This window comes from Dama dama, chromosome 4 (assembly GCF_033118175.1).
Source record: "Dama dama isolate Ldn47 chromosome 4, ASM3311817v1, whole genome shotgun sequence".
Lineage (NCBI taxonomy): Eukaryota > Metazoa > Chordata > Mammalia > Artiodactyla > Cervidae > Dama > Dama dama.
Genome location: NC_083684.1, coordinates 20083993 through 20111288, shown reverse-complemented (window position 1 = coordinate 20111288; position 27296 = coordinate 20083993). Strand labels below are relative to the sequence as shown.

At 59.1% G+C, this 27296-nt stretch overlaps 3 protein-coding genes across 4 annotated transcripts in view; 2 read left to right on the top strand and 1 right to left on the bottom strand.

Annotated features, from left to right (window-relative positions):
- The window catches only part of CBFA2T3 (CBFA2/RUNX1 partner transcriptional co-repressor 3), an 81084-nt gene extending 66167 nt beyond the window's left edge, over positions 1-14917 (top strand). For both annotated transcript variants that reach the window (XM_061138370.1, XM_061138369.1), the window contains 7 exons: positions 2627-2808; positions 3418-3641; positions 6170-6255; positions 6833-7031; positions 7477-7545; positions 7793-7983; positions 9188-14917. In XM_061138370.1, coding sequence (XP_060994353.1) covers positions 2627-2808; positions 3418-3641; positions 6170-6255; positions 6833-7031; positions 7477-7545; positions 7793-7983; positions 9188-9487 — 1251 coding nt within the window. In that variant the 3' untranslated portion in view covers positions 9488-14917. The remainder of the gene's footprint in view (positions 1-2626; positions 2809-3417; positions 3642-6169; positions 6256-6832; positions 7032-7476; positions 7546-7792; positions 7984-9187) is intronic.
- A 1927-nt stretch (positions 14918-16844) lies between these two features.
- On the top strand, positions 16845-20253 carry PABPN1L (PABPN1 like, cytoplasmic). Its single transcript, XM_061134300.1, has 7 exons — positions 16845-17501; positions 17857-17995; positions 18325-18377; positions 18922-19028; positions 19136-19223; positions 19642-19784; positions 19885-20253. Exons 1-7 carry the CDS (start codon positions 17253-17255, stop codon positions 19922-19924), a joined length of 819 nt encoding a protein of 272 aa, XP_060990283.1. The 5' UTR covers positions 16845-17252; the 3' UTR covers positions 19925-20253.
- A 1852-nt stretch (positions 20254-22105) lies between these two features.
- On the bottom strand, positions 22106-27207 carry TRAPPC2L (trafficking protein particle complex subunit 2L). Its single transcript, XM_061138368.1, has 5 exons — positions 27079-27207; positions 25755-25927; positions 24732-24819; positions 24536-24615; positions 22106-23737 (listed from the first exon to the last, which is right to left on the bottom strand). The coding sequence occupies exons 1-5, from the start codon at positions 27109-27111 to the stop codon at positions 23692-23694; spliced, it is 420 nt and encodes a 139-aa protein (XP_060994351.1). The 5' UTR covers positions 27112-27207; the 3' UTR covers positions 22106-23691.
- Positions 27208-27296: the final 89 nt, after the last annotated feature.

Genomic DNA, 27296 nt, shown 5'->3' with positions numbered 1-27296 from the left:
TCACGCTGAGCTGGGCCCAGGCTTCCCCATCTGGCAGTCATTTGCATTCATCAGGAGCCCTTCCCTCTCCTCCTTTCAACTTACTGCTGACTCCTCGCTCCCCATCTTTGGGGACACCGCGCGCCTGCTTCTTCTGTCAGATCAGATATTTACAGCAGACGCCGCCCCCCGTGTCAGCTGCCCATGTTTGGGAAAACACGACACATCCCTGCTCTCACCCAGCCAGGCCTGCAGCCCCCTGCCCCTTGAGCTCGGCACCCTCTGCCTCCTCTCAGGGGCACACCCAACATGGCACCGCCTGCCTCGGTGTCCCCTCTGCCCTCAGCACGGCCATGGGGCTGTCAGGACTCTGGTGCCCTGACTGCCCTCCCGGGAACAGGCAGCTGGGGTGAGGGACGAGCTGGCCACACTGAATGCCCATGGCCCTGCCCAGGGCCCTAGACCAAGGTGCTGTCAGGGACAGAGTCCATTCGCCTGCCTGACATGGGGCTTCTGGGCAGGTCAGGCCTGTTCCCCGGTCTTGTGAACAAGGCACCGGCCAGAGCCCTGCCCGGGGAGTGCCCCTCCCCTGCCCCCCATTCACTGTAGGACCCTGGCCTCTTCAGAGTGCAGAGTGCTGCGGGGAGCCTGCAGGGTGTGCCGGCCTGCTGGGGGGGTGGGGTGGGCTCGGTTTTCCCACCTGTGACCTGGCAGCCACAAGGACAGTGCCTTCCAGTGAATTGATGGCCCCCCCAGGCCCACCATGGTGCACCTGTGTGGTGGCCCCCCAGGCCATCTCCTGTGAAAGAGGCAGGAGCTGCTTCCGGTCCACCAGGCTCACACCCAGCTCTGCCCTCGGGTAATTGAAACCCCCATTTCCCAGTCCCCTCTCGGGTCCCTGGGGTGTGACCACCCACCTCCCCAGGTGGGACTGGACCAGTAAACTCATAGGAGGAATGGGAGGAGCCACAGCTTCTCGAAGCTCCAGCTGCAGGTGAGGCAGGAGTCAGAGAAGTTAAGTGACCTGCCCACAGTCACACAGGATAGCCAGGGTGGGCTGACACAGGGCACCCAGTCATGCAGGCTGTGTGTGCAGTGGAGACAATAGAAACATCATAAACCCTCACTACATGAGAGACACCTGCTCCACTGACACCGTCACCCACCGGCCTCAGTTCCCCTCTGGGAAGAGGGCAGGGTGGAGCCTTTGATCAAGCAGCAGAACAGGGTTCACATCTCAGTGGTGAGGCATCCCGGGCGCCCTGAGTCCTGGAGACAGCACTCAGGCTGCTGTCTTGGAGGGACATGAGGCCCCCGCAATTTCTACCCATTTCTTCCAGCCTGGGGTCCCCATTCCCCCAGCCCAGGTTCCCAACAGCCCTGCATCCTCTCCTGAGCCCAACACTGTGCGTGGCTGTGTGGTGGGCTTTCCAGGAGCCGGGAGATGCCACCCACCCGGCCAGCCCTCTGCCCAGGGCCACCACTCCCAGCTGGCCCCAGCTGGCCAGGAATCCAGATGTTTCCATGGGTGGCGGGCGGCCAGCGGCCAGCCGTGCTGTCCCCGCCCTGCTGTGCCGGGAGAGGAGGGGGAGGGAGGATGTTTGGCGTCTTCCGATCTCCCGGGACCTCCTTTCCCAGCTCATGCTCCTAACGTGTTCAACAGATGGCGGGCTGGCCCTTGTTCAGCTATCCAAATAGAAAAACAGGCCTGGCAGCCGGCGCTGCTTCACAAAAACGCATCGGCTGCTTGATCCATCCGGGTGGATGGCAGGCGGGGGCTGGGGAGGCAGAGGTGGGAGGGGCTGCGAGGCAGCTTGGAAACACCATGAGAAAGTTGAGGAACTGCATTTATTTACAAATACTCAGAACTCTGGCTGTCCCAAGCGGCCTGCCGCTGGGCCCCCATCCAGCCTGCACCCCTTGCCCAACGGTGGTTCTGGGAAGACCATAGAGTCCCCTGCGGCCCAGCTGGCAGGCCCAGAGCCCGGTGAGGGCGGAGGCTGGAGGACACAGCGGTCACGTCCGGTTGTCGCAGGCCAGATCTGCATTTGAATCCTGTACCCACCCCACACACACCACACCTTCCTGTGCTGTGGTGCCTAACCCACAAATGTGGAGCCAAGTGGTCGTGTCCAGACCACCCCCCTCCCCCGGGAGGTGACCACGTGTCGGCTCAGTGATGTGGGCACACAGAGCCTTCCTTCCAGGCCGGGCTGGGAGGGGAAGTGGGAAGTCAGGGGCCAGCCATCCAGGGCAGGTGTGCTGGGGTCCTGCTCCTCCATGGTGCAAGTTGAGTGTGGGGGCCGCCCCTCCACTCTGAGCCTCACTCTGTCCTCCGAGAGGGGTTCACCCAAGACCTGCTCCCACAGGTACAGGCAGTGGGTCCTGAGGAGGAGCCCTCCTCACCTTCTGATGCCAGAGCAGAAGGGAGTTTAGTGATGGGAAAAAAAACCCAAATCCCCTGGGGGCATGGTCTTGCCCTCATTCCCAAGCTGTAGCAGAGGAATTCGAGGCCCAGAGAGGTCGTGCATCTTGCCCAAAGTCACAGAGCAATGCTGGCCATTGGCCTCCCTGCCTCACGTCTGAGCACCCTTGTGCCCTGACCTCAGCCGGCAGACAGTCCAAGCCCGTCCCGCCCTCCCCACAGGCTAACCTGCCCCTGCTGCAGCGGGAGCTCCTGCACTGTGCCCGCCTGGCCAAGCAGAGCCCTGCACAGTACCTGGCCCAGCATGAGCAAGCCCTGCTGGATGCTGACGCCTCTTCCCCTGTCGACTCCTCGGAGCTCCTGCTGGAGGTTAACGACAACGGCAAGAGGAGGACCCCCGACAGGTACCTAGGGGCGCAGCAGGCAGCGCCCTCCCCTTCTGACTCCTGAGAGCTGCCCTCCTGCCGAGGCTCAGCAGGCGCCCAGTGCCAGGGCTGAGAATGCAGGTGGAAACCATGTTGTGTTCCGTGGCTGCCGCCACTGGGCTGGTCAAGTTCAGCCTTAACCGCACAGGCTGATCACTGGGAGGCCACCCTCTCTGGCCGTGGCAAGGCCTCTTGAGGACTCAGATGCCCATCACCCCACCCCGGGAGGACAAGGGAGAAGGCAGGAGTCTGCCCGACAGGAGTTCCCAACAGGTGTGCCTGAGTGTCCAGCGGCCCGAGGTCCCCAGGTGCTGGGCTGACACCCTCTGCTGGGTCACAGTGCGGGTGTGTGTCCTGCTGCCAGGGAAGGCTGTCTCTCCCCACTCTCTCCAAGAAGACCCAAGCACCCTGACCTCCAAGCCCCAGGAGCCCGCACCCCTGAGAAGCAGGGGAAAGGGGGCGCCAGACCCCCAGTGGGCAGGTCTGTCTCCCACTCGCTCACTCTGTCCACGCCCCTGCCTCCCTCTCTCCCCTCGGTCCATGGCTCGTGGTCCCTTGACCACTGTCCCCACCTGCTCTCTGGACCAGGACCAAAGAGAATGGGTCAGACCGGGACCCACTGCACCCGGACCACCTCAGCAAACGGCCATGCACCCTGAGCCCCGCCCAGCGCTACAGCCCCAGCAACGGGCTGCCCCACCCGCCGCCGCCCCCACACTACCGCCTGGAGGACATGGCCATGGCCCACCACTTCCGGGACTCCTACCGCCACCTTGACCCCCGGGAGCTGCGGGAGCGCCATCGGCAGCTGGGTGAGTGGTGTGGGCAGGGGCCGCCAGGGCGGCTGTGTGTACCTGCAGGCGGGCACCGCCTGGACACGTCTATCTGGAAGGAGGGACCTGAGAACACAATGCAGAGGAAGGATCTGCACCCCACCCCAGCTGGGCTGTGCCGGAAGCCTGAGGGACAGTCATCTTTTGAGACTCTGTCCTGGGGGGCAACCCGACATCCCCCAGACCCAGAAAGACCCCTCCCCATGGAGGGAGGGGCACCATGGCTGCAGAAGTACCTGTCCTGGGGGACTTAGAGCCTCTTGGGGTGCATGGTAGCCAGGAAACACCTGGCACGTGGGGGTCCCCAGGTCATAGGAGCTGTGGCCTCACCTCCAAGACCTGGGTGCCCCAAGGGATCAGCAGAATGCACCACTTATCACACATGGCCAGTTCTGCCCTCTAACGGGATGGGCATCAACACCAAAATACCAGATCCTTAGGAGGTGGTCCCTGAGCAGAGGAAGGAGATGAGAGAGACTGGGTGCTGGAGCCAGACCCCTGGGGGCAGGACTGCCTGGTCCTCTGAGCTCTGAGATTCCTCAGGTGTACCCCTGGGCAAGTGACGGCCCACCCCCGCCCCCCGCCCTTGGCTCCCGCACACCTGCAGCCTCTCTGCTGATTGGTCTATGAGCAGTCCTGCCCTTGGGGCATGAGGGGTTAATAGAGGGCTGGGTCCAGAGTGGGTGCCATCAGGCCCAGCTGTGCTGGTGGCAGGGTGACAGCTCTTGGTGGAAGTCTGGTTGGCACTGTATGCTTTACTGGGCTCCAGAAGACGGCACCCCCAATGTGTTCTGATACACCTGTGTGATGTGTTAGCCCACCCACATCACAGATGGGCAGACTGAGGCCCAGAGGGGTAATGGACATGCCCAAAGTTGTCTAGCAATGACAACCGGCCTTCTGAGCCTCCTCTGTGCTGGTCAAAGAGATGAATAAGACCAGCCTGCAAAGGCTGCCCCTGAGACGGAGGCCCAGAACACCAACCGGGGGCCCAGAGGCAGGGTCAGCAGAGGCCTTGCCCCTTATCAGGCCGTCTCCCCACCTCCTCCCTACGGGAGCTGCCAGGGCCTGGGCCCAGGCAGCAGGTGACAGCGTCTGGCTCCCCACAGCCGGGTCAGGCAGGTGCTAATTCCCATCCGCTTCTGCTAACGCAAAAATAAACGCCAGCTGTCAGGCAGATCTCAGCCACTATTTTGGTTGGGGCGTTGGCGCGGGCCCCAGCTCCACAAGCAACAGGGCAGGGCGGTGGGTGGACAGCGGGCTGTGGCTACCGCCTCCCACCTTGGCTGCAATTTGAGGAGGTGTTTCAGGTTTGGGGACCAAGAAAGGCCTAAGTAGACCCCAGCCCAGGAAGCATGGAACATGCTGGGTCACAGTGAGGGTGATCGTGTTGGGTATTTCAAGCAGTATAAGAGGAGAAGCTATGAGAACGCCAGATGCTGCCCCTCTGGCATGAATTTCTCGGCTCATGGTTGTTTTGTTTCTGTTTAGGGGGTGGGGGCATCCCATTGTTTCAGTCCCTGGAGCTGTACCAGCCAGTGGCTAAGAGCACAGCCCCAGCACCAGTTGACCTTGCTTGACCTTGGTCAACATGTCCCCTTAACCAGCCTCAGTTTCCTCATCTGTAAAGTGGAAATAACGACATGACCCCCTCCCGTAGAGGATGAAGCAGGGGTGAATGGGTAAAGCACTAAGTACAGAGCCCTCCTCTATCCACACCAGGGGCTCTCCCCTCCCACTAGGGAGGCAGGGAGGCTGGGAAACTGAGGCCACAGGTAAGACAAGGGGCCCAGACCCCATGGGGAATGAGTGCCAGGGCTTTTGACCTTTTCAAGCCCCACTGTTTCCCAGGAGACCACACTTGGAGCTGCTTATTTGAGACCCAGCAGATTAAGCCATGCACCCCTCTTACCAAGCGGGAGCTCAGCCCGGGAGCTCAGCCCACAGAGGGGAACAGGCCTTGCCAGCCCTGCCCTGTGGACTGACACAGTCTGCTGGGTGATTGAGAATAAGCAAGGAAGCACCTGTGATTACTAAACAACCAGAGATATACAGGGCTTAAGGGAATCTGGGAGCACAAGGCTGCTGAGGAGGAAGGAGCCTGCCACCTGGGCTTTGGAGGGTGCATAGGAGTTTAGCTAGCTCAGGAAAAGCAGTACAGTGTGAGTTGAAGCCAGGCAGCCACAAGGAGACCCTGAGCAGTGGAGACGCCCCTTAAGTGAGGTCCACTGCCATTTCTCTGGCAGCAGGGGACAGAAAGAGAGAGTGGCTGAATTTGGGGGAGGAGAAGGAGTAGTCAAAGCGAGGGATGGGGACACTGGTTTCTTCCTCTCAAGCATGAGTAGAGGAGAGGCCTGTTCCTGACCCACTCCACCCAGGGCGGTGGGCAAAGAGAGGGTCACTTACCCTAGGAGGGCACAGCCTGTGGGCGGGGCCTGGGTGGGGGCGTGAGCAGGGGCGTGGCTTGATTGGCAGGGGCGTGGCCTGAGCTTACGCTCCCTCCGCAGCAATGCACGGATCCCGGCCTGAGGAAGTGATTGACCACAGGCTCACGGAGCGCGAGTGGGCGGAAGAGTGGAAGCACCTCAATAACGTGAGTGTCCAGGCTCAGGCCACGGGATGCCGCAGCCACTCCCAGGCGCCCTGCCCAACCTGCAGAGGCTGCAGGGGCCCGCCGCTGTGCCCTCCCTCAGCCCTGTGCCCAAGCCTCTGCTTCTGCACTCCTGGCCAACCCTCAGAACACTCCCCCCTGGGCCGCCATGGACTGTCTCCCTGAGGAAGGTCCCTTGGCCATGAGGGTTGGAGCCCTTCAACACCATTTTCAGGTCATGCCCACCCCGTGTCCTTTTGGGGAGGGGAGCCCAAGAGAAGGGTGGTCCCCAGAGCAGCACTGACCCCTCTGCTCCACGGGGCAGACCACAACTCCAGGACTGCAAGGAGAGCTCCAGCTCTGGGTCCTGGACAGTCTCCCCACCAGTGGGAGCCCTGGGTGCCTCCCCAGTCCTTGCGCAGGTGCTCAGGGATCTTTCGCAGCAGCAGAAATCGGTTTTCCAGCCAACGCCTCAAGAGCTGTGGGCAGGCTACACAGTCGGGTGGACGGGGCTGGAGTGCGGGACAGTGTCCTAGCTGTCCTCCTCTGCGTGCGACTCACCCACCCTGGGTGCCCACAGCTCCTAAACTGCATTATGGACATGGCCGAGAAGACGCGGCGGTCGCTGACCGTGCTGCGCCGCTGCCAGGAGGCTGACCGTGAGGAGCTCAACCACTGGATCCGGCGCTGCAGCGACGCGGCAGAGGACAGCAAGAAGGGCCCTGGGCCGACCGCCCGGCCCCTCAGCAGCTCCACAGGCACAGAGGGTGCTCAGCTAGGTGCGCTGGGGGGCACGTGTGGGGCCGATGCAGGGGGACCAGGGGCCAGGCCATCACTGATCATGGCCCTGCAAGGAAATAGCACCCAAACCACCCCACCTGGAAAAGAAGGGTCTTCTGCTGCACTGACACTGCCTGACCTGCGGGGATGCCCAGTTCTTGGTTCCGATGGGACAAGGGCTCGGCACTGGGAGGCCCCCAGGGGCCTGATGACTGTGGAACCTGAGAGGCCATCTCGTCGAAGCTCCCAGTCAAATCCAAGGCCCATTGCCCCTGACAGTCTTCCTTCATGACATTGCCCTGTTCCCCCCTCCACCAGCTGCAGAGACAGGGTTTCCCCCATGTGTACCTCAGGAACCCCCAAGGTCACTCCCACGCCCTGCCCCCAGGGCCCAACCAGGCGAGGCCCCATCTTGTGTGTGACGCTGGTGTCCCTGTGTTTCAGACATCCACCGGGAGTTCATGCCTCGGACCCTGTCTGGCTACATGCCCGAGGAGATCTGGAGAAAGGCGGGTGAGTGGGGATGGCCTGGGGCCCCAGACTCTCCCACCCTCCCCGTATGCTGGAGGGGCCCAGCAGGGCCTTCCCAGGCCTGCTGACCCACTCTCCACCCTCCAGGGCGTGGCACTCTGCACACAGTAGAGGGCAGGCTTTGGAGATTTCCCCACAACCATGCCTGGCTGCCCGCTCCGGGGTTGTGGGCAGGGGAGATCCAGTTGGACTGGCCCACGAGATGAACAGCCCGAGGTGTCCTTTTCAGAGGAGGCGGTGAACGAGGTGAAGCGGCAGGCAATGTCAGAGCTGCAGAAAGCCGTGTCTGATGCTGAGCGCAAGGCCCATGAGCTCATCAGCACAGAGCGGGCCAAGATGGAGCGGGCCCTGGCCGAGGCGCGGCGGCAGGCCTCCGAGGACGCCCTCACCGTGGTCAACCAGCAGGAGGACTCCAGTGAGGTAGGGCCGCCCCCCTCCCCCGCCCCCAGTCCAGGGCGCCACCCTGGCTCTACCACCTCCCGGCCACGTGACCTTGTGCAGCTCCGCCCGGGGCCTCTTGACCCCACGTGGCCTGGTGAGCTGGATCCTGTGGGTGTCCCGATTGTACAGATGTGGAAACTGAGGCCTCCAGAGAGTGGCTGGCTCACCCCAGGTCACTCCCCAGGAAGTGGTGGGACTGTTGTTCAAACCCAGGCTGGCTGACACCAAAGCCCACGACCTCTCTGACCCCTGAAAGCAGAAGGGTGTGCAAGTCACCATGCTGGCGCCCGTGTGTCTGGGAGCTGGACCGGTCTGGTGGGGCAGGTGGGAAACTGGGTGACCACATACATTCTCTCCTTGTCTGAGAATGGCTCAGAAGGCAGAGAGGTGAAGAGGAGGGTGCAGCCTTCTCCAGGGGCCCCTGAAGTGTCTTTAAGGAGGGCACTTTTCCAAAATCCCCTGGGCCTGCCTGTGCTGGGCCGGCCCTGGGAGGGAATGAGGAGATGACTCCCAGTCAGGTGATGCCCATGTGCATCTCTTTTCCACTGCGCTCTCAGCTGGAGCAGACAGACCTGACGGTCTGAGGGACCAAGGGAGAGGGGACGCAGGAGGATGGCCTGTGCAGCTTCAGGCCATGGACGCGCATGGGGGGGAGGCTACCTGGGCGGGTGGGCCTTCCTGCCAGGAAGGCTCCCACGCTGCTGCCTCCGGCCTTTGGAAGGTAGAATCCCTGCCCACCTTCTGCTCACGTGGGTGGCTGGGGTCATTGCTTGTTCCACAAAAAAGGAGCAGAGGCCCAGAGGTAGGGAAAGGACTTCAGCAGCTGTGGGCACTCGCCACCCCTTTACTCTGCCCAGGCTGTGACATTCTGGTATCAAAGCCCTGGCAGTGCCAGGAGGGATTCCTGAAAGAGAGGGAAGGGGCCATGGCACACCATGAACCTGGGGTGGGCTGGGGTGGTGGGAGCCTGTCCCCCCAGAGTGGCCCAGCCAAGGGGCCATGTCTGCAGAGGGTCACCTGCGAGCCTGGGAGTGTTGAGTTTTCTTCTCTTCTTGCTCTGTGATGCTGTGGCTGGGTTTGAGCCGGTGTGTTTGGAGCATGTGCCTGGTCTGCAGCTGGGTGGGTGCTCGGGGGAAACAGGGGGTGAATCTGGGCCACCCTGATCGTCCCCCCTCACCTCCAGAGCTGCTGGAATTGTGGGCGCAAGGCCAGCGAGACATGCAGCGGTTGCAACGCAGCCCGCTACTGCGGCTCCTTCTGCCAGCACAAGGACTGGGAGAAGCACCACCATGTGTGCGGACAGAGCCTGCAGGGCCCCGCGGCTGCTGTAGCCGAGCCTGTGCCCGGACAGTCCGACACTGCCACAGGCCTGGGCCCCTGCCTGCCCCCGGCCGCTGCCAGCCCCAGCGAGGCGGGCTCCACTGGGCCTTCCCGCCCTGGCTCTCCTGGTCCACCCGGCCCCCTGGACGCAGCGCCCCGCTGACCCGCCAGGACCTGATGCCCATCGAACTGCCCAGCCCCGCCCGGCCCGCAGGACGCGCACCCAGCCCTGGGAGCCGACCATGGGAGTCACCGCTGCTACTGCTTCTCTCCAAAAGAAAACAGAACCAACAAGACTGCATCCACACGACTTCCTCAGCTACCTGACGATCACACCTCGACCTCTTCCGAATCCTCAGAAACCACCCGCTGAACTTGAGGCGGCGGGCGGACGCCGGCCAGAGGTGACCGGCTCGTCCACACCCACCTCTCCCCCCTGTCTTGCTCTCTGTCTTGTTTTTCTCTCTTTATGACTTTCACATACTTTCTCTTCAATGAAAAAATAGAATTGTTTGGTGGCTTATATTTTCACTGAAGAATTTTGGGGGACTTTGTAGCAAGAGAGCTACTCAGAAATGGACAAAGAAAACTGAGGTTTTCTCCCCTTGCCTGATTCAAAAGGCAAAAGGAAAACTGTTCTTTCATAGCCGGAGATCCAAGCCGCCAGTTCACGGAAACCGCCCTAGGGGTGTGTGGCCAATGCGGTGAGGCTGGTGAGAAAGATGTCAGACTCAAGTCGTAATTTTTCATTTCAGAATTTTTTCTCCTTTAATGTCAAATTCTTTGGCTTTAAGTAGAAATCCAAAAAGTTTTTTTAAAAAAAGAAAAAAAAAAGGTAAAGGAAGCATGCTGCAGTCCATGGGGTCGCAAAGAGTCGGACACGACTGAGCGACGGAAATGAACTGAACTGAAAGGAAGCATACCTGTAAACTACCTTGCCAGCTAGCTAGCCAAGGACGCCGGACACACCTCTGCTCCAAAGGAAATCCAAAAAACATACACAAGAAGTCAAAATCCAAAATTTTGTTGTCACTGCCAAAGGATGTTTTTCACTGTTTTCCTCCACGCCTGGGCTTGTTCCAATGTCCGTCTTTTCTCTTGCTTTGATTCTGTTTGGGGGGCGATGGGGTATTGGGGTTTGGAGTGTTTTGTCCAACAGGAAGCAACTTCTTTCTTTTCAACTCCATGGCAGCGCCTCCACTGGGGCCGGGTGGGGTGGGCAGTGAGGCCCTCGGCACCCACACGTGTGTGCAAGTGTGTGTGTGCATGTGCGCTGGGACACACCCAGCATGCATCTGCACACGCGCAGGAAGGGTATCTTGTCCATCCTCACACCCTCTGTGAATTTCCATCACATTTCATCCTTTCCACTTGTGAAAAAAGTGCTAATGTGTCCTTCCGAGAGAGAATATAATTCCGAGACAAAACTGTGACAATCTTTCGGGTTGATTCTCGACTGCTTTTCCGAGCACGAGGAGACAGCCACCACGCCTTCCACTGCTGCTTCTCCTCGTCCTCCTCTACCTCTGCCGCCCGCTACACGAGCCTGCCGCCCAGCTCGTCTCTCCGTCCCAGCCCCTGTGTTTCCTGCAGCCCCTCTCCTGTCGTCACACTTTTGCAGAAAAAGGAAAAAAAAAAAAACCCACAAAGAAAAGCAATTTGCCCTCCCTGCACCTTCTAGAGACTTGACCAGCTGTATATAACCCTGCATTTTTGTCCAGCTCTTCCTCAGGGGATGGTCTCTCTGAAGTCCCCGCCCCACGCCTCACCCTGACCCCCATCCCACTCGCTCCCCCAGCGATCTCAAGGAGGAAATAAAGGAATAAGGAAATTCTGATCTGTACTCAGTGGGAGAACAAACAGCAGACACAGTCTCTGATCGGGGTTTTACTGCATGGCTGTAAGAAGTTCCAGGACTGGAGTGCAATAGTGACCAGCTACTGAAACCGAGAGCCCAGGGGCCTGCCGAGAGGCAAGAAGTCAATGGTATATGATAATGTGAATGTATATAGTCCTTGCAGAGGTCCAAATGATGATATTCATGATGATGATAATAAAGAAGAGATGTTTGCCAAATAAAAAATTAAGAGAAACCATGGAGGTATGTAAAGCATAGGAACTAGGTTTTCAGAGAAATCCGAACTGTGGTCCTCCAGGCAGCAATGTGTGTGTTGATCACTGTTACTTTCCAGAGTTGTGAGAACTCATCCTTTGAGTACTGAGAGGAAGGACTCCTTCCAGTCGCCACAGACGAGGTGCTGTTCAAACCCCACCTGGCAGGAGTCCTAACTCTGACTGCCCAGCTAGACCTCTCACCCTCCAGAAAGCCTGTGGGCTACGCAGGGCTGCCAGCCTCTCAGAGGCTCACTTCTGTGGGTTTCAGAAGAGCAGGGGCCACGTGGGATTCAGGCTTTCGTGAGGCATCTGTCACACGTGCAGTATGCTCTCTTACAAGCGCTGAACCTGTTGGAATGGCAGTTTTGCACATGCTATGATGTAGGCCCACCTCCCCTTGGCCTCTGTTCCTATGAGGTTGCTGGTAGGCGGGCGCGGGTGGTGCCCAGGGCAGCCTGGGGTCTGGGGTGGGGGGAGTGGTTCAAGGCCCTGATGTCAGGACTACTGCAGCCCCGCGGGTGGGCTTGGCTGGCCTCTGCTCCTCTTCAAGGACAGGCGGGCACACCAGGGGTGGTAGCATATTGGCCAGCTGGTGGCATCAGTCCAGACCAGCCTGCAGGGCCAGACCACAGGCTGAGGGTCTGAGGTGGGGCAGTCCCTCCCACCCCAGTTGTTGGGAAGAGGTCGCTGCAAGCCCCCTGGGAAAAGCTATCTTCCTGGTGTGACCCTCCACACCTGTATCTCATACACCAAGACCTGCCACTGGCTGGGCCTGCAGAAGCCTCACGTGAGGGGCCGGCCACAGACCGACAGACAGAGCCCCTGCCGGCAGAGAGTGTCCACAGGGTCAGAGGGTGGTGGCCGGGTGGGCAGCACAGTCGAAGGCTGAGGCCCAGAGTGGGAGGGAGGGGGCGTTCCCGTGGGCGCCGTGTCAGCAGATCCCAAAGGTGCGGGCCGGGTCACACGAAGCAGGCCTCCTCCGTGCCCTGGGAGCCTGTTTCTGTTAGTCACTGCATTCAGGCCCTGCTTGAAGAGGCAAACTCAGAATGAGTAGCCCTGGGAGCCTGTTTCTGTTAGTCACTGCATTCAGGCCCTGCTTGAAGAGGCAAACTCAGAATGAGTAGCCCTGGTGGGAAGGGGACTGGGGGTCCGTGTTTTCCCGCAGTTTGCATCTGCGGCAGCTGCCTTTCTTAAGCAAAGAGGACGTCTGGACAGAAGGGGTCCCGCCTCTTCTCTCTGCCCTGAGGCTGTCCTGCCCCTGGGCTCTCTGTCGGTTGGTGCATGTGTGGGGATCCCCTCCCAGGAGGCCCAGGTTCGACACGCTGGTGACCCCAAAGCTCTGTTAGATGTGGCTGCTGGCAGAGCCTCCCTCCCTGCAAGTCAGGCTGAAACAGCAGCTTTACCCCCATTCTGAGGCCAAAGTAAGGATAGGAGGGCAGAGAGAGGTGGGCGGCAGCCACAGCTGCCAGCCCACCAGGCCACACCAGGGAGGATGGAAAGACCAGGGTGGCAGATGCTGGCCGGGGCCCCCTGACTCTGTGGAAAGCCCCTGGTGTGAGGCCCTTTGACCTTGCCCACCCACTGTGCTCTCTGGCTGTTCTCCTAGGATGTGTCACTGTCCCCACCTAGTGTCTGGGGGTATTCTGTTGGCAAAAACCAGTGCCCCCCATTCCCTGTGTGGACAGGCTGGCACATCCCAGACCCTGTCAGAATTAGGAGGCTTCCTATCCCTATGGCCCACCAGGACCAAAGGAAAGCCTTGGGTACTACAGGGCAGAGAGAGCTGGAGAAAGCCTCAGGGCCAGGAGGGTATGGGCTGTAGGACGGAGGAGCCGGCCTTCTGGGAAGGGGCCAGGAGAGGGGCCTTCCTCCTGGTTTCATCCCAGTGACACTGTGGAGCGAGGTCAGGACCGGCCCTGACTCCCTCCTGTTTGCCGGTTCTTCCAAATACATCCTCAAAAGGACACCAGAGTCCACCCACCTTGCCTGACCCAGTTCTATAGCACATGTGTCTGCCCATTGTTTTGCCCATCTCTTCAGGCTATCTGTAAATTATCTATTGATTCTTTTATCAGTTCATCCTTCTGACCAATCTGGTCACCTCTCTGGCCATCCAGTCTCTCACTCATCCGTCCATCCATCTGTCCGTCTGTCCATTACTCTTTGTCACCTGGTCCCCCATTCATCCTTCCACCATCCGCCCGTCTGCATGCCATGCATGTGTCTCCATCTAACCCACACAACCATGCCTCAGCCCATCCCCAGCCAGGACCCAGTGTAGCACCAACACCCTCAGTGACCCAAAGCCACCTTGGCCATCCCCTCCCAGTGCCCCTCCCATGAATCCAGGCCTGTTCCAGGGACAGACCAGGTTCCGCTACAGGCATTGTAGGCAGATTGGACCGACACTGTAGCAACAGCTCTGGCCAGTCTGAGCCCGCCTGGCAAGTGTGGTGGCCTTGGACCAGGAGAGGTGCTGGAGGCAGCCCACACAGCTGCTCAGGGGCCCTGTGACCAGGGCCATCCATCAGGGAGGCACATTCCCTGGCAAGACTTGGACACCACTGAGGGTGGATTGAGGGGGTCGGGCGCGATGCCTGCTGCTTTCCTTGTCACCAGGGGTCACTGCCCAGAGGTGTTCCCAGGAAGGGAGGGAGACAGAGCCCCAAGCTGGCTGGCACCAGACACCAGGGCTCCCAGAGCCCCTTCTCCGGGTACTCATTGTTGGCTCTACCTTCCCTCCTCGCCTGTCTTCCATCTGGGGGTCCCAGAGCTGGGAGTGAGCCCCTCAGAGCTGGAGAGCAGAGAAGGAGCCCCACCCAGGCTGATGAGGCCGGCATTCCCAGGACCCTGGAGGCCTAGTGCAGCCCCCACCTCATCTTTCCCTGGCCCCTGCGGCCACACAACTGCCTCCAGGCCCCCACGGCCCACAGGTATCTTCCAGTCCCCCCTCCCCCCACCAGATTTGTCCTGCTGGCCCAGGAGGAGGCGGCGGAGTTGAGGGGCCTGGACAGCCCACACGGAGGAGGGCTGGGGAGCCGAGTGTCTGGAGCAACCCATATGGTCCGAAGTGTTCAGAAAACTCTGTCTGCCTGCTTCCTGTTCTTTTCATTTCAATTAAGTCAGCCCCTGGGGCACCTCACCAGAGACCCCCTACAGCAGTTACACAACATAGCGGGCTCAATGGGAGCCCGACCTTAAACGTCTGAATGTAGGGCTAGGGGCCCAACCAGGCCGGCCTCTGTGGGTGAGGGGCTCGGGCAGTGGGAGCCAGGCCTGGCACAGCCACACACAGCTTGGTGGGGACAGACTGACTGTCCACGTCCTCTTCTTTTTATCTCACGCTATGTTTTAATTCTCCCAAAAGAGCCAGGCCGTCTTCCTCCGTGCTGGGCGGGGTCCTGGCAGCCACCCTCCCACACCCCCCATCTCTCTGTTCGAGGCCCCGTGGGTTCTGTGTCATGGAATAAAGCCGCCGTTCGCCAACACTGGCTCCACGTCTCCTTGAGTGTCCGGCGACTCCGTCTACGCCCACTTCACACAGATTTGTGTGGGGGCCTTCTCGGGGCCAGGCAAGAGGGACAAGACCCTGCCCCATGAGGGTGGATAAACATGTGATGCAGGGTGGGAGTGTCAGCGGGACGGGGCAGATGACTTGCCTCCTGAGTTCTGGCCAAGGGGCGCGGGGGTGGTGGTGGGGGGGGCGGTGAATGCTCGAAGGTGTGTCCTCTAGTTGGTTGGGACGACCTTGACTTCAAGGCTTCAAGGGCCCAAGCACCCCTCCCTGTGGCCATGTAGGCACCATCCACAAGCTCTGAGGGTGGACGCCGAGGGAAGGGACACCTTGACCCCAAAGAGCCGGGGTGTCCCTGCCATAGTATCCCAGCTCACAGGGCAAGTCCTGCCCAGAGTGGGTGTCCCGGGCTAGGGCTCTGGGATTGGGGGCGGTCCTGGGAGGAGGCTGTTATTAATACTCCAGCCCAGCCTGGAACATGGTGTATTCTGAACGGCGTCATTGGAAAGGCCAGCGTGGGGGCGAGCCTGTCCCCACGCCAGGCGGCTGGCGGGAGCCCCAGCGGGCCTGGTGTGTCAGCAGTGCCGGCACAGAGGGGATGACAGCAATTTTCCATTGCAGAGGTCTGAGCTCAGAGGAGCCTGCCGGGCCAGGCCAGAGTCCAGCCGGCCCTTGGCTTGGACACAGCCGCCATGCTGTCCCTCACCCATGTGGAGGTAGAGGGAGGCGCCCGGGCCAGAGCCCCTTCATGGAGTCTTGGCCCACAAGTGAGGGGAGCTGACTGCCCTGAGCTACGAGAGACCTGCGGCAGCCGCACTTCTGTCCTCATCCACCAGCCTTGGGCTGGGGCCATGTCCTCCGTGCTGCCCTTGAGGCACTCTGGCCAGCTGGGGTGGGGGGAACCTGGGGACATATGCCTTACACAGGACCAACAGAGGCCTGGGCACTGTGGCCACAAGAGGGAGCAATCAGGAGGGCTTCCTGGAAGCAGCAGCACACTGGCAATAGTACCCCGGGGGCCTCAGACATGCAAGTGCATGAAGTCATGTGCAGCCAAGGGGAGAAGAGCTGTCGCAGGCAGGAGGGCTGGGAGCTAGGAGGCCATGCCTATAGGCTGACAGCCAGCTCAGGTCCGCTCCTTTCCCTCCAGGGCCCGGGGGGTGGAGCGGGGACAATGCAGGCTTAGTTCAGCTTCTCTAGAGGTGAGAACAGAGCCAAGAGGAAAAAGGCAGCCACTGCGGGCCATACAGCACATGCCTCGTCCTCCCACCTCTGGCCCCCAAGGTCCACAGGCTTCAGCTCTCCCATCACCCAGCTCCATCCCAGGAAAGAGACCCCGAGAGGTCCAACGGGCACCTACCAGCTACAGCCTAGAGGGTGTGATATGTGCTGGGTGAGCAAACACTCAGGAGGATGCCATACCAGGGCACAAAGAGGCCAGAGCAGCTGCTGGGAGGGGAGACCGGAAACCAAGGCACCCAGGGACACAGGCCTGCAGCCGCCCTTGAGGAGAATGACGGGAAGAGGCCAAGATTTGACAAGCTGCCATCAAGCCCCTGGTATCCAGGCCTGATCTGCACAGGCCTGCGGTTTCCTCAAGGGTTCCAACCTAAGAGCTAGGGTTGAGGGGGGAGGGTCCGTGGGGGATCCATGGGGGTCAAGAGGAGGGATGTCTCTCCTCTGGCCCAGAACCCCACTCTGCAAGACCTCTGACCCCATGGTACCCAACCCCCACCTCCAGACCTTTGTTCAAGCTGTTCCCTCCACCCAGGCAACGCTCGCCTCAGCTCTGCCTGACCCAATCTGTGAAGGCTGGCTCAAACGCCACCTCCTCCGGGAAGCCTGCTCTGACCCCCATGCCCCACTTTCGCTTCTGCATACTCAGGTAACTTGCTCGTGCTGGTGTCATCCTAACGGTGGTTGACCACTGGAGGCATGACATAGCAAGGCGTGTGACAACAACCCCATAGACAACCCCGTGGACCACTCCTGCATCCTGACAGGTGAGGCTGAGCTGTGGGGGAGTAGACCTCTGAGCCCCACCTCAGCTGCACCCTCTCCATCTTGAGTGTCCCGGAGGGGCCGCCCTGCAAGGAAGAAGGGCCCAGGGTGGGGGTCTGGCCTCTAATCCCTCAGGGCCCAGAAGCCAGAGTGGAGGCTTGGCCCCAGCCAGGAGACCGCTGAAGCCTCTAGTGGAAACACCTGGCCTGGGAGGGTGGGCTTAAAACCCAGGAGGGCGCAGGCAGGTGCTGGCGTGGAGTGAGCCCGGAAGCCTGGCCTGCCCCATACCCCTGCCGCCATGTGGCCCTTCCTCAGCCGCGCCCTCTTCCCTCCCCCTACTGAGGCCTGGCTCCAGAGGGCTTCCTCAGACCCCGAGGCCCAGGGCTGGGGGGCCTGGAGCCCGGCCGAGAAGACCCGTCTGGGCCCGGGGGCTGGCGGGGAGGAGGAGGAAACGGGGGAAGCTGAGGAAGACGATGAGGAAGATGCCGGCTTCCTGCTGTCTCTCTTGGAGAGGGAGGGCCTGGCTGAGTGCCCAGTGCCTGACCAGGTAACCACTGAGTGGAACGCCTAGGGGAAGCCAGCGGGATCTTGGGCACCGGGAGAACCTGGGGCCAGGGGATAGACTGCTGTAGCTCTGCCTCCAGGGGTCAGAGGGCCACTGTCCCCCGCCTGGAGGAGGGTGTAGGGATGGACACCCGCCACACACAGGCTGGAGTGGCCTCTGTGTGTTGGGGTGGATAAAAGGGGCTTCCTGCAGGCCCAGGTCCTCACCGCTTCCCTCACCCCTCCGGGGAGCCCCCAGCATGACCTGAGGACCGGCAGGCCCATCCCCTCTGTCCTCGCTTCAGGGAAGCCTAGGGGCCGTCCCACCTCGAGGCTCAGCCTGGGCCATGTGCTGGCAGGAGCTAGAGGCCATCAAACTGAAGCTGTGGGCCATGGAGCAGGCCCAGGGGCCGGAGCCGCCCATGGTGCAGGAACTGGATGAAGGAGAGGAAGCTGCTGGGGCCCTGCTGGCCAGGCAGTTACTGAGTCCCGAGACAGGTAGGAGCCAGCGGACCAAGCCGACCACTGTCCTGAGCTGCGGGTCTGAGTCCTCGGTTGCATGGCTCTGAGCCCCCTTTCCTGGTAAATTGGGATGACTGCAAACTCCCAGGGAGAGGCTGGGGTTTCCATGAGGTCCAGCCTGGCAGTGGGGCCTTCTGGATAAGCCCCAAGGGGTGGTCTTCCCCAAGAGTCCCCGAGAGATGCGGGTGCACCTCTTCCCGGAGGAGTGAGGACTGAGCCACCCAGGTGGGGTGCCTGTCCTTAGCAGCTGCCGGGAGCCCCCTGCCCAGGACAAGCCCCTGGCCCTGAAGCCCCTCTCTCCACAGACAGCCCCCTGGAGAAGGCAGCGGCTGACCACAGATCCGTCTATGTGGGCAATGTGAGTGAGGGGAGGAGGGCAACTGCAGCCCCCTCCTGGCTGAGAGGATTAAAGGAAGGGCGAAGGGCCATGTTTCAGGGGCAGACTCCAAAGCCACACAGGCCTGAAAAGGAGAAACAGGAGGGGCGAATGATGAAGGGGCATCTCCAAGAGGGAGCGGAGACCCTCTGTGGTCAGACCCACTGTGGCCTGGGTTGGGGATCCAATGAGGGGGCATCCGCAAGACGGAGTGCGGACTCTTTGTGGTCAGACCCACTGTAGCCTGGGATTCAGGGTTTCTACGTGCAGTCTCCGGGTGAGCAGATCACTGGCAACAAATTCCACTCAGAAAAGCCACAACCCCTGCCTAGGCCAGTGAACTTGGGGAACGTTCCTCTGGGTAGCCAGTCCCCTCCTCCAAAAGGGGTGGGGGACAGAAGCCCAAGCTACTACCCCCCACACTGGGGCCCAATCAACCCCTCTCTACCAAGAAAACGTGCTGCAGGAGCCCCTGGGAGGGGGAGGCCAGCGTACAAGGCGCCCCACCATGGCCCATGCCTGGCAGGTGGACTATGGGGGCACGGCCCAGGAGCTGGAGGCCTATTTCAACCACTGCGGGGAGATCCATCGGGTCACCATCCTGTGCGACAAGTTCTCTGGACACCCCAAGGGGTCAGTGTGGGGCCTTGGGGAGGTGACCTCAAGGAAGGGTCTGGTGCCCGGGGAGGACAGCTATGCCTGGGTAAGCATTGCCCTCACTGGCCCCTGCTCCATCCCAGCTATGCCTACATAGAGTTTGCCACCGAGAGCTCGGCCCAGGCCGCTGTGGAGCTGGACAAGAGCATCTTTCGAGGCCGGGTCATCAAGGTGTGTGTCACTGCAAGACGAGGGGGTGGGGGTGGGGCAAGTGGCAAGGACACACAGCTGCCCCAGCCTGGCCCTTTGCCAGTCTCTGGTGTTTGGGCACATCTGCTGGACTGCGGCTTCCTTCCTGACCCAGACTCCACCTGCAGGGGGAGATGCTGGCTTGACTGAGGCTGTGGCTGGACTGTTGTGGCCTAAGTGGGGATCTTGAGATGACTGGGACCAGGCTAGGGTCTGATGCCTCAGGCAGCCGCATGCCCTGGGGCCACCAGGGCCTGGTGGGTGCTGGGGCCTATGTTCACCTGCTTAAGAGCCTTCAGCAGGGAAACCCCGGAAGGCAGCTTTAGTCTTCCTCTCGGCTAGGGGTGGGGAGGAGGATATGAGAACAAAGATCTCAGGCGGACTTGGCCTTTGTTTCCAGGTGCTGCCCAAAAGGACCAATTTACCAGGGATCAGTTCCACGGACCGCGGAGGCCTTCGAGGACACCCAGGCGCCAGAGTGGGATCCTTCCCCCACAGCGGCCTCCAAGGCGGGGCCCGTTTCAGACCACGAGGGCGGAGCCGGTGGGCGGGGCCCCGGGAGGGCGGGATCCTATTGGGGCGGGGGCGGGGCCCGGTGGGCGGAGCTCTGGAGGCCGCTCACCTCCCATTCTCCTTCCCGCAGGGGACGCGGAAGATTCTCACCGTGGTTTTCTCCGTATTGAAGCGAGGACGGGATTTTGAGAGTGGGGTTTGCCACTTGGTCAGGAATCAACAGCGGTGCTCCTAAGAATAACTTCCCCTCCCCCTTCATTCCGCTGGAGGACTGCCGGACCCCACCGAGGCCACCGTGCACGGAGCGGGGCACAGGGTGGGTCTGGCGCGGACGCCAGTCAGGGCTGTGGAGGGCATGGGACGAAGCTGTGGGCAGGTGAGGTCCGGGCACCACGGGGTCAGCGCCGGCTCGACTTACTCAGGGATGTTCCACTAACGTCTTTTATAGAAAAGTAGAAATACGTGTCTTATTGGTAAAGTATAAATTATTAAACTTGAATATTTTTTAAAGGCAAATGGCAACAGTGTCCCCTTTATTCGCCTCACTTGGCCGCTGTTTCCTCAGGTGCAGAGAAAGCAGTTGCTGGGTGACTCAATCTGAGACGCACGCTAACAGCCAACGGGCAGCCCCGTCACACCGTAGGGGCAAGCTGTTGCTGTGTCTTCACCCCAGGTCCTGTGGCCTCCGGGACACATGCTCGGCCCATGACGAGTGACAGAGGGAGGGTGCAGGCCCGGCCCTGGTGAGACCTGAGTGCAGAGGTTTCCATGCTGGGCCCCCTGCCTGTGCCCTGCACCTCCCCCGTCCCGCCCCCCCCCCCCCCCCCACTCTCTCCCTGTGCACTGATTACGCTCAGCTCAGAGCTGAGGAAGGAAGCTATGGGTCTGGGCTGCAGACACACATGGTCATGGCCTTAAGTAACTAAAAAACCTCTCCCTGGGCTTCTCTAAAGAAACCCTCTTTGCCTTGTAACCTTTCAGTTATCAACTACTCAAGTTTCAAACACAGCTGCTCTGGGGCTCCAAGCCCCAAAGGTCCCCAGTCCCCAGTGTCCCCTTTACAGCACCAGTGAAGGCAGCATTCTCTCGGGAGGGCAAGTAGGCCTCTGCTCTCCATCCACGTGTCCATCAGGCCAGGTTCACATTCCCCTGCTGATCTGGGATCACAATGGTCCTTATAGAGGCATGAATGACAACCCCCCAAAATTATGTCTGCATCATAATCTCCAGTGCTTGTAGATGTGATCTTATTTGGAAAAGGGGTCTTTGCAGACGCAACTAAGCGTCAGCTGCGTGGCCCTAAACCCAGTGACACAAACTGGGTATGAGACACATGGAGAAAGCAATGTGGAGACAGCAGAAGTTGCAGTGATGTGTCCATAAACCAAGGAGCCACAATGGCTGCTGGCCATCATTGGAAGCTGGAGAGGCTGAAAAGACCCTCCCTCAGAGCCTCCAGGATGAACCAGCCCTGCCAACCCCTCGGTTTCTAACTCTGGCCCCCAGAACCGTGTGAGAGAATAGATTCTATTTCTACACACGCACCAGCACGCTCACACATACACACCACTGCCCACCCCTGGAGAAGATGGGTGTGAGGGGCTGAGTGGCAGGGCCCATGCCCGGACCCTGTGCACTTATGGGGCTGCAGAAGAGACAGGCTGCCTGCACCGCACCCTGGAGCTGAATTTCATGAAGCACCAGCTCCTGCGGCTCCACACTTCAGGTCAGTGCCCTCCTTGGCAAGCAGGCTACACACTTTCACTGTGCACATTGCTTTTCTTTTTAGAAAATGTGTATTTCTTTGGCTGTGCTGGGTCTCAGTTGTGGCATGTGGGATCTGTTAGTTGCAACTTGCAGGATCTTTAGTTATGGCATGTGAACTCTCAGTTGCAGTATGTGGGATCTAGTTCCCTGACCAGGTATTGAACCTCAGCCCCCTGAGTGGGAGTGCGGAACCTTAGCCACTGGGACCACCAGGGAAGTCCCTGCAAGTTGCTTTTCTGTAAGTACCTGCTGACAGGCATCTACCCCAAGGAATTGGTCCCTTTTCAGAAGTACCTTCTTAATCCCTTCTGTATGGCCACTTCAAGGAGAATGGAGGGAGGATGGGCCTGAGGCAGCAGGGGACGCAGGCAGGTGGCCTTCATTGAGGCCAGCCTCATGGTATGAAGAAAATAGAAGTTAAGGTGAAAGCACTATCTGAGATTTCTGTTGGAAAAGGCAAGCATGTTACTTCTAACCCTTATTTTCTCAGGCTGAAAATGGAAATGCATGTGAAAACCCTTAAATGTAAAGCCATTTATGGGTTGGTCTGGCTCCACCTACAGGAAAACCCAAACAACAGTGGCTTCAACAAGATAAGGGTTTTATTTTTTTCATTAAAAAACAATGCTGAACATTCAGGACTGGTATGTCAGCAAAGACCCAGACCTTGCCTAGTTTTCTGCTCCCCATCCTTAGAGGATGAATCTTGTCTGCATGCTGTCAAGATAGCGTCCTAAGCTCCAGCCATCACATCCAAGTTCCAAGACAGAAGAAGGGAAAAGGTGAAGGTACTGCCAGCTAAATCCCTCTTTTAAGTCTCTTTCCTGCAAGTGTTTCCCAACATCATCCACTTACATGCCACAATGACCTACCCATGTGAGGATAAGGAAGTATATTTTGTCTGGCCAATTGTCTCCAATAACACTGGGGATCTATTAGTAAAGAAACAAGGCAGAATGGATGTCAGCTTAACAAACTGCAATCCCTGCTTCAGTCATTTCCTCAGGCAGGAGAGATTACTAGTAACAGCTCAACCAGAGATCTGAGGATGGACTGGGGAGAAAGCCCATGTGAAGATGGCTGCATCAGCCCCATATCTGCTGATCACACCTCTTGGCCCTCGTCTAGGTCCTGTGATTCCACGTGTGTGTGTGTGTGTGTGTGTGTGTGTGTGTGTGTGTAGGCTGGTGGTGGTGGGGAACCTGGGACTTGTGCCTTTCACATACACTCTGAGCTGACTTTTTTTTTTTTAATTTCTGTAATTATAAAAAAAATTTCATCTGTGCAGTAAACCCAAAGACAAGCGGAGCAGAATACACCCCAGATCTAGCCCTGGGCTGCCAACACTCACAGATCACAGCTTCCCCACTCCCAATGAGTCTAAGCCACCTTTCTCCTGGCCAGAGACCCCCTCCAGAGTAACTGAGGAGGCAGAAGGGGGACTCTCAAAGAGCGCTCATTTGGTGTCCACCAGCAGTTGGTGGATAAGATGATAGGTAAACCGTCTCAGGAAGGCAGCCTTCCAGGGTGGAGCAAGACCAGAAAGGGGAAGCCCCACCCCCAGGGGAAGGTGTGCAGGCCATCCCACGTGCCCCTCTAACTGGGCTCTGGGCACAGGAGGCTGACCCCTCCAGACAAGCCCACCTTCTCAGTCACTGGGGGGTGCAGCCAGGGCATTGACGCAGCAGGGTGGCTGGTCTACAGGTCTTCTGCCCCTCCCTTTGCAGCCTCTTCAGGGCTCCAAGCTCCAGGAGCTCTTGCCACCAGGTTCTCCCTGCCCGGTGGGAACAAGAGTTCCTGTTCCATCTGGTCCCTGATCAGCTCTGTCCCCTGTAAAGTCCCACGTAAACTCTTTTTCTGGGGTGTAGTACATAGATTGCAGGATCTTAGTTTCCCCACCAGGGATCAAACCTGGGCTCCCTGCAGTGGACGCTCAGAGTCCTAATCACTGGACCACTAGGGGAATCCCTAAACTCTCTTTAATTAAAGCCTCTGCTGTCTCAGAAGAAAAAACCCAAAGCTGATCTCACAAGACCTTTAGTCAACATGCCCCAAGCATGAGGCCCTGCCCCCAGCAACCCCCAGGAGAGGCAGGTGAGATGAACAGACAACTGGATAACGCGGTTATGTACAGAACCATTCCTTCCAGCCAGGGGCTGCAGAGCTCTGCTCAGCAGACCTGGATCATCATGGAAGTCACCATGCCATCGAAGGCCCTGTAGAAAGAAATAGACCAATCAAAGAGGCAGACCTACACCCACCCTCCATCCCTGGCTGGCAGAGACATCAGTCTCCCAGGTCCAGGTAAGTGAAGCCGGCTGAAGCCCGCGTGTGCATCCTCCCACACTGGGTGGTGAGAATCTGAGTCTCCTGCCTCACTCCTGTGTGACTTTCCACAGAGCTGCCCTGGCTGGGTCTCCAGTCAGGGGTGGGACCCCGGATGACCTAAGACAGTGTCACCACTGAAGGGAGGTGCCACAGGAAGGGTCTGGCTGGAGTCACCTGTTGGGAACGCAGGGAATTCCCAGGAGCAGTTCTGGAGCACATACACATGAACGCTTCTTTGGGAAACATCTTTTTTGACGTTCCAGTGTTTTGTCTGTGTTTACCTGAAGGCTATTTGGAAGATATCTGTAATTTAATTTTCTAATCATCCAAGTTCAATGTCAAAGACAAAATCAGCACTGGCAAGAGAACGTTTTCTCCCGGAAGGCTCCTGTCCACATGCCTGGGCCCTCACTGGGATCTGGGGAGGCGCCCCAGTACCTGCTGGGCGCACCTGGAAGACCAGATGGATGAGCTCTGCCCCCGCCCTGCTCCCCAACTCCCCTTCTGTTTAACATGTTGGAGATCCATGTAAGTGTTTGTTTGGGAAAAGAGGGTTCTGCCATTTCACAACAGTTGCCTTAGAGGCACAGTGCCTGTTGCTTTAAAAGACCTTCCCTCTCTCCATCCCTCTCAGAACTGCTGCCTCTCAGCAGGGCAGGGGTTACCAGAGAAGGCGCCACGCCCACCTGGACTGAATGCGGTCCCCCGGGTTATAGAAGGGGTTGCACATTACGTCTGTGTAGGAGTTGTGCAGCTTCCGGAACATCTGAAACAAGCAACAACATGTTTACTTCACACAGATGCACAGCTGCCACCATGCTGGGGGCTTCTCAGCATTTCTAAAGAAACACGGAAAATCAAATCACCAGTCCCCACACTCACACTACGGATCTCGTTGTCTCTGAGCGCTGTGTTGGAGGAATCCACTACCATGACAAACTTCACCTTGGAGTTGGTCACATAGCCGTATCTGCACAGCTGGTTAGGGAATTCGCTCATAACACAGGGACTCATCACTGCAGAGTCTGTGAGCGCAGGGCCATCTGCACATGTCCCCCAGCTCCTCAGCTGCTCTGGAGGTGCATGACAACCTGCATCACAACACCAGCCCTGGGCTGGGCCTGTCTGGCAGTGCCAGGAGGACACAGGGCCACGCCGGGTGTGACTGGACACTTGCTTATACAGTTTTCGGTGCTTGCTGGAGGAGCAGAGGGCAGGCAACTAAGGCCTATCACAACTCAAGTCCTGGGGCGACCTGCCCAAACCCTGGGGCACCTCGCCCTCTCTGTGCATCAATTCCCAGCCCCAGAGAGTTAACTGCAAAACCAGAGGTTGCACAAACGAGGTGCAGTCTGCCTAAGGTACCCACACCTCTAAAGGCCACTTTGTCTTGTGGACCAGTGGCTCCCAGGCAGTGACACTGGGAAAACTCATTACTATTAAATACTTGTTGGAATGTCTTTGAACTCCATGGGTTTTGGAGTAATTTGTCCTGGTCAAGATCTTAGAGTGACAGGTGGGGCTGAGCCTGAAAAAGAGATGAGTGAGCGATGACCCCTGGCTCAGGAGGTGGTGGTCCTGCTGGGACGGCACAGGAAGGCGTCCTTGCAGGCATGACGCTAGAGTCCCCAGTCCCTCCACAAACTCCAGGGACAAGTGAGGACTGTCACAATTCTCCAGACAACTCAAGCCTGGCTGTTCCCACATCATCCTCTTAACTAAAGAAAAAAGGGTATGAAGTCCTAATTGGTCTCAAGCTGCTCCAATTCTCCATTGGTCAAAAGCCCACATCTTTTTCCTTTCCAAGTGATGTTATAAGATGCTTTTCAAGGGAACCTGATGCTACAGTGCACCCCGTGACTGCAGGAAATCCCGACTTGAAGTCGCTGACAGACACAAGGATACACCTTGTAGTCTTCTGTAGGATAGAGCAGGCCCAGGTAGAGCTCCCTCTGGTCCACCAAGGCCTTCCCCATGGCAGAGATCTTCTCATCCACCACGTCCAGGGATGTGTGCACCATGTAGTGGAACTTGAGCTCATTCTCCGTGGGGACGCTGCGGATGTAAAGAGGATAATTCTGCAAGAAAAGGATGATGGTGGCTGAAGTGACGAAGATCCACCCTGGGTGCACAGGCCCAGAAAACAAGGCCCCACCCTAGCGGGTGCCCTTCTCCTAATCCCATGATACTGGCTGTTTCCCAAAATGCCAACTCCTGCAAATGTCACCTGGGCAGAGGCGCTGGCAGACTCATTCTAGACCCTTCAAGGCTCAGCTCAGACCTCCATCTCTGCAGAGCCATTTTGGAGCAACCTAACCCTGGAGTTTAAACAGCATCTTCCCAGGCTGCCACAGGCCTGGTGCTGCACAGATATAGTGTGCACAACACTGCCTCTACCCTGACTGATAGGGATGACATCGGGTGAAGGAGACAGTCCACAGACCCACCAACAAATAATGCAGCACGTGCTAGCACAGAGCCCAGCGTAACAGGAGCTTCACGGGAGAACAGCCTCAGAAGCCTGGTCTTATTTTTTTTTTTTGGTAGAAGCCTGGTCTTAACAAAAGGTAGTGAGGTTACCAAGGTTCCCTGTAGTAGGGGCGGGTGAATGGCCACGCAGCTCAATCGTAGGATTTAGAAAGAGCTTTCTACAGAAAGTGAAATCTATGGTGGCCTGTGGAGAGAACGGGAGTGGAAGAGAGGGAGGGAGGGATCCCAGGTGTAAAGACCCAGTGAGAGAGCACAGCCTGCCAGGGGAGCTGCAAGTAATTCCGTTGGTTGGAGTGAAGGATGTCACTGGTATGGGAGGAAAGTTATTCAAACGTGATCCTAATGAGAAGCCACTGTTGAGATTTTTAGGCAGGGGTGTGCCACGGTACATTTGTGGCTGCCGAGCGGAGAAAACCGAGTCAGTCGTCTGGGGTGGAGGGTGAGCGATGGCCCGGCCGGTGGAAGCGCGCGGCGGAGCACGACGGACCGAAGTGGACGGCTAGACTCCGGAGCAGGAAACCACAGAGCCCGCCGACGATGGCTGGGCTGAGCGGGGACCGGGACGGAAGCGGTCTGTGACGCTCTGGCAGCGGCAGGTGTAGGTCTGGGCGGCGCCTACCCCGGGCCCGCCCCGGCCACCTAGGCTCGGCAAAGTCCCAGAGCCCACCCTCTGGAGTCCCCGAGGCAAGGAAGGAGCGAAGGCGGAGAAAGAAGGTGACGCTGGAGCCCGCGTACGCACCTCCTTGGCGATCACCGCTACGCACACCGCCATCTTGGGAGCCCGACCGGCCGCGTCACGTGACGACGACGCCGGTCACGAAGCCGGCCAGGCCCCGCCCCGCTCGCCTGTCTTTCGGTCGGCCGTGACCCCGCCTTTCCTGTCACTCAGCCGACCTTGCCCCGCCTCTTCTGGTATTCAGTGGGCCTGACCCCGCCCTAACCCCCCCACTCTAGTCC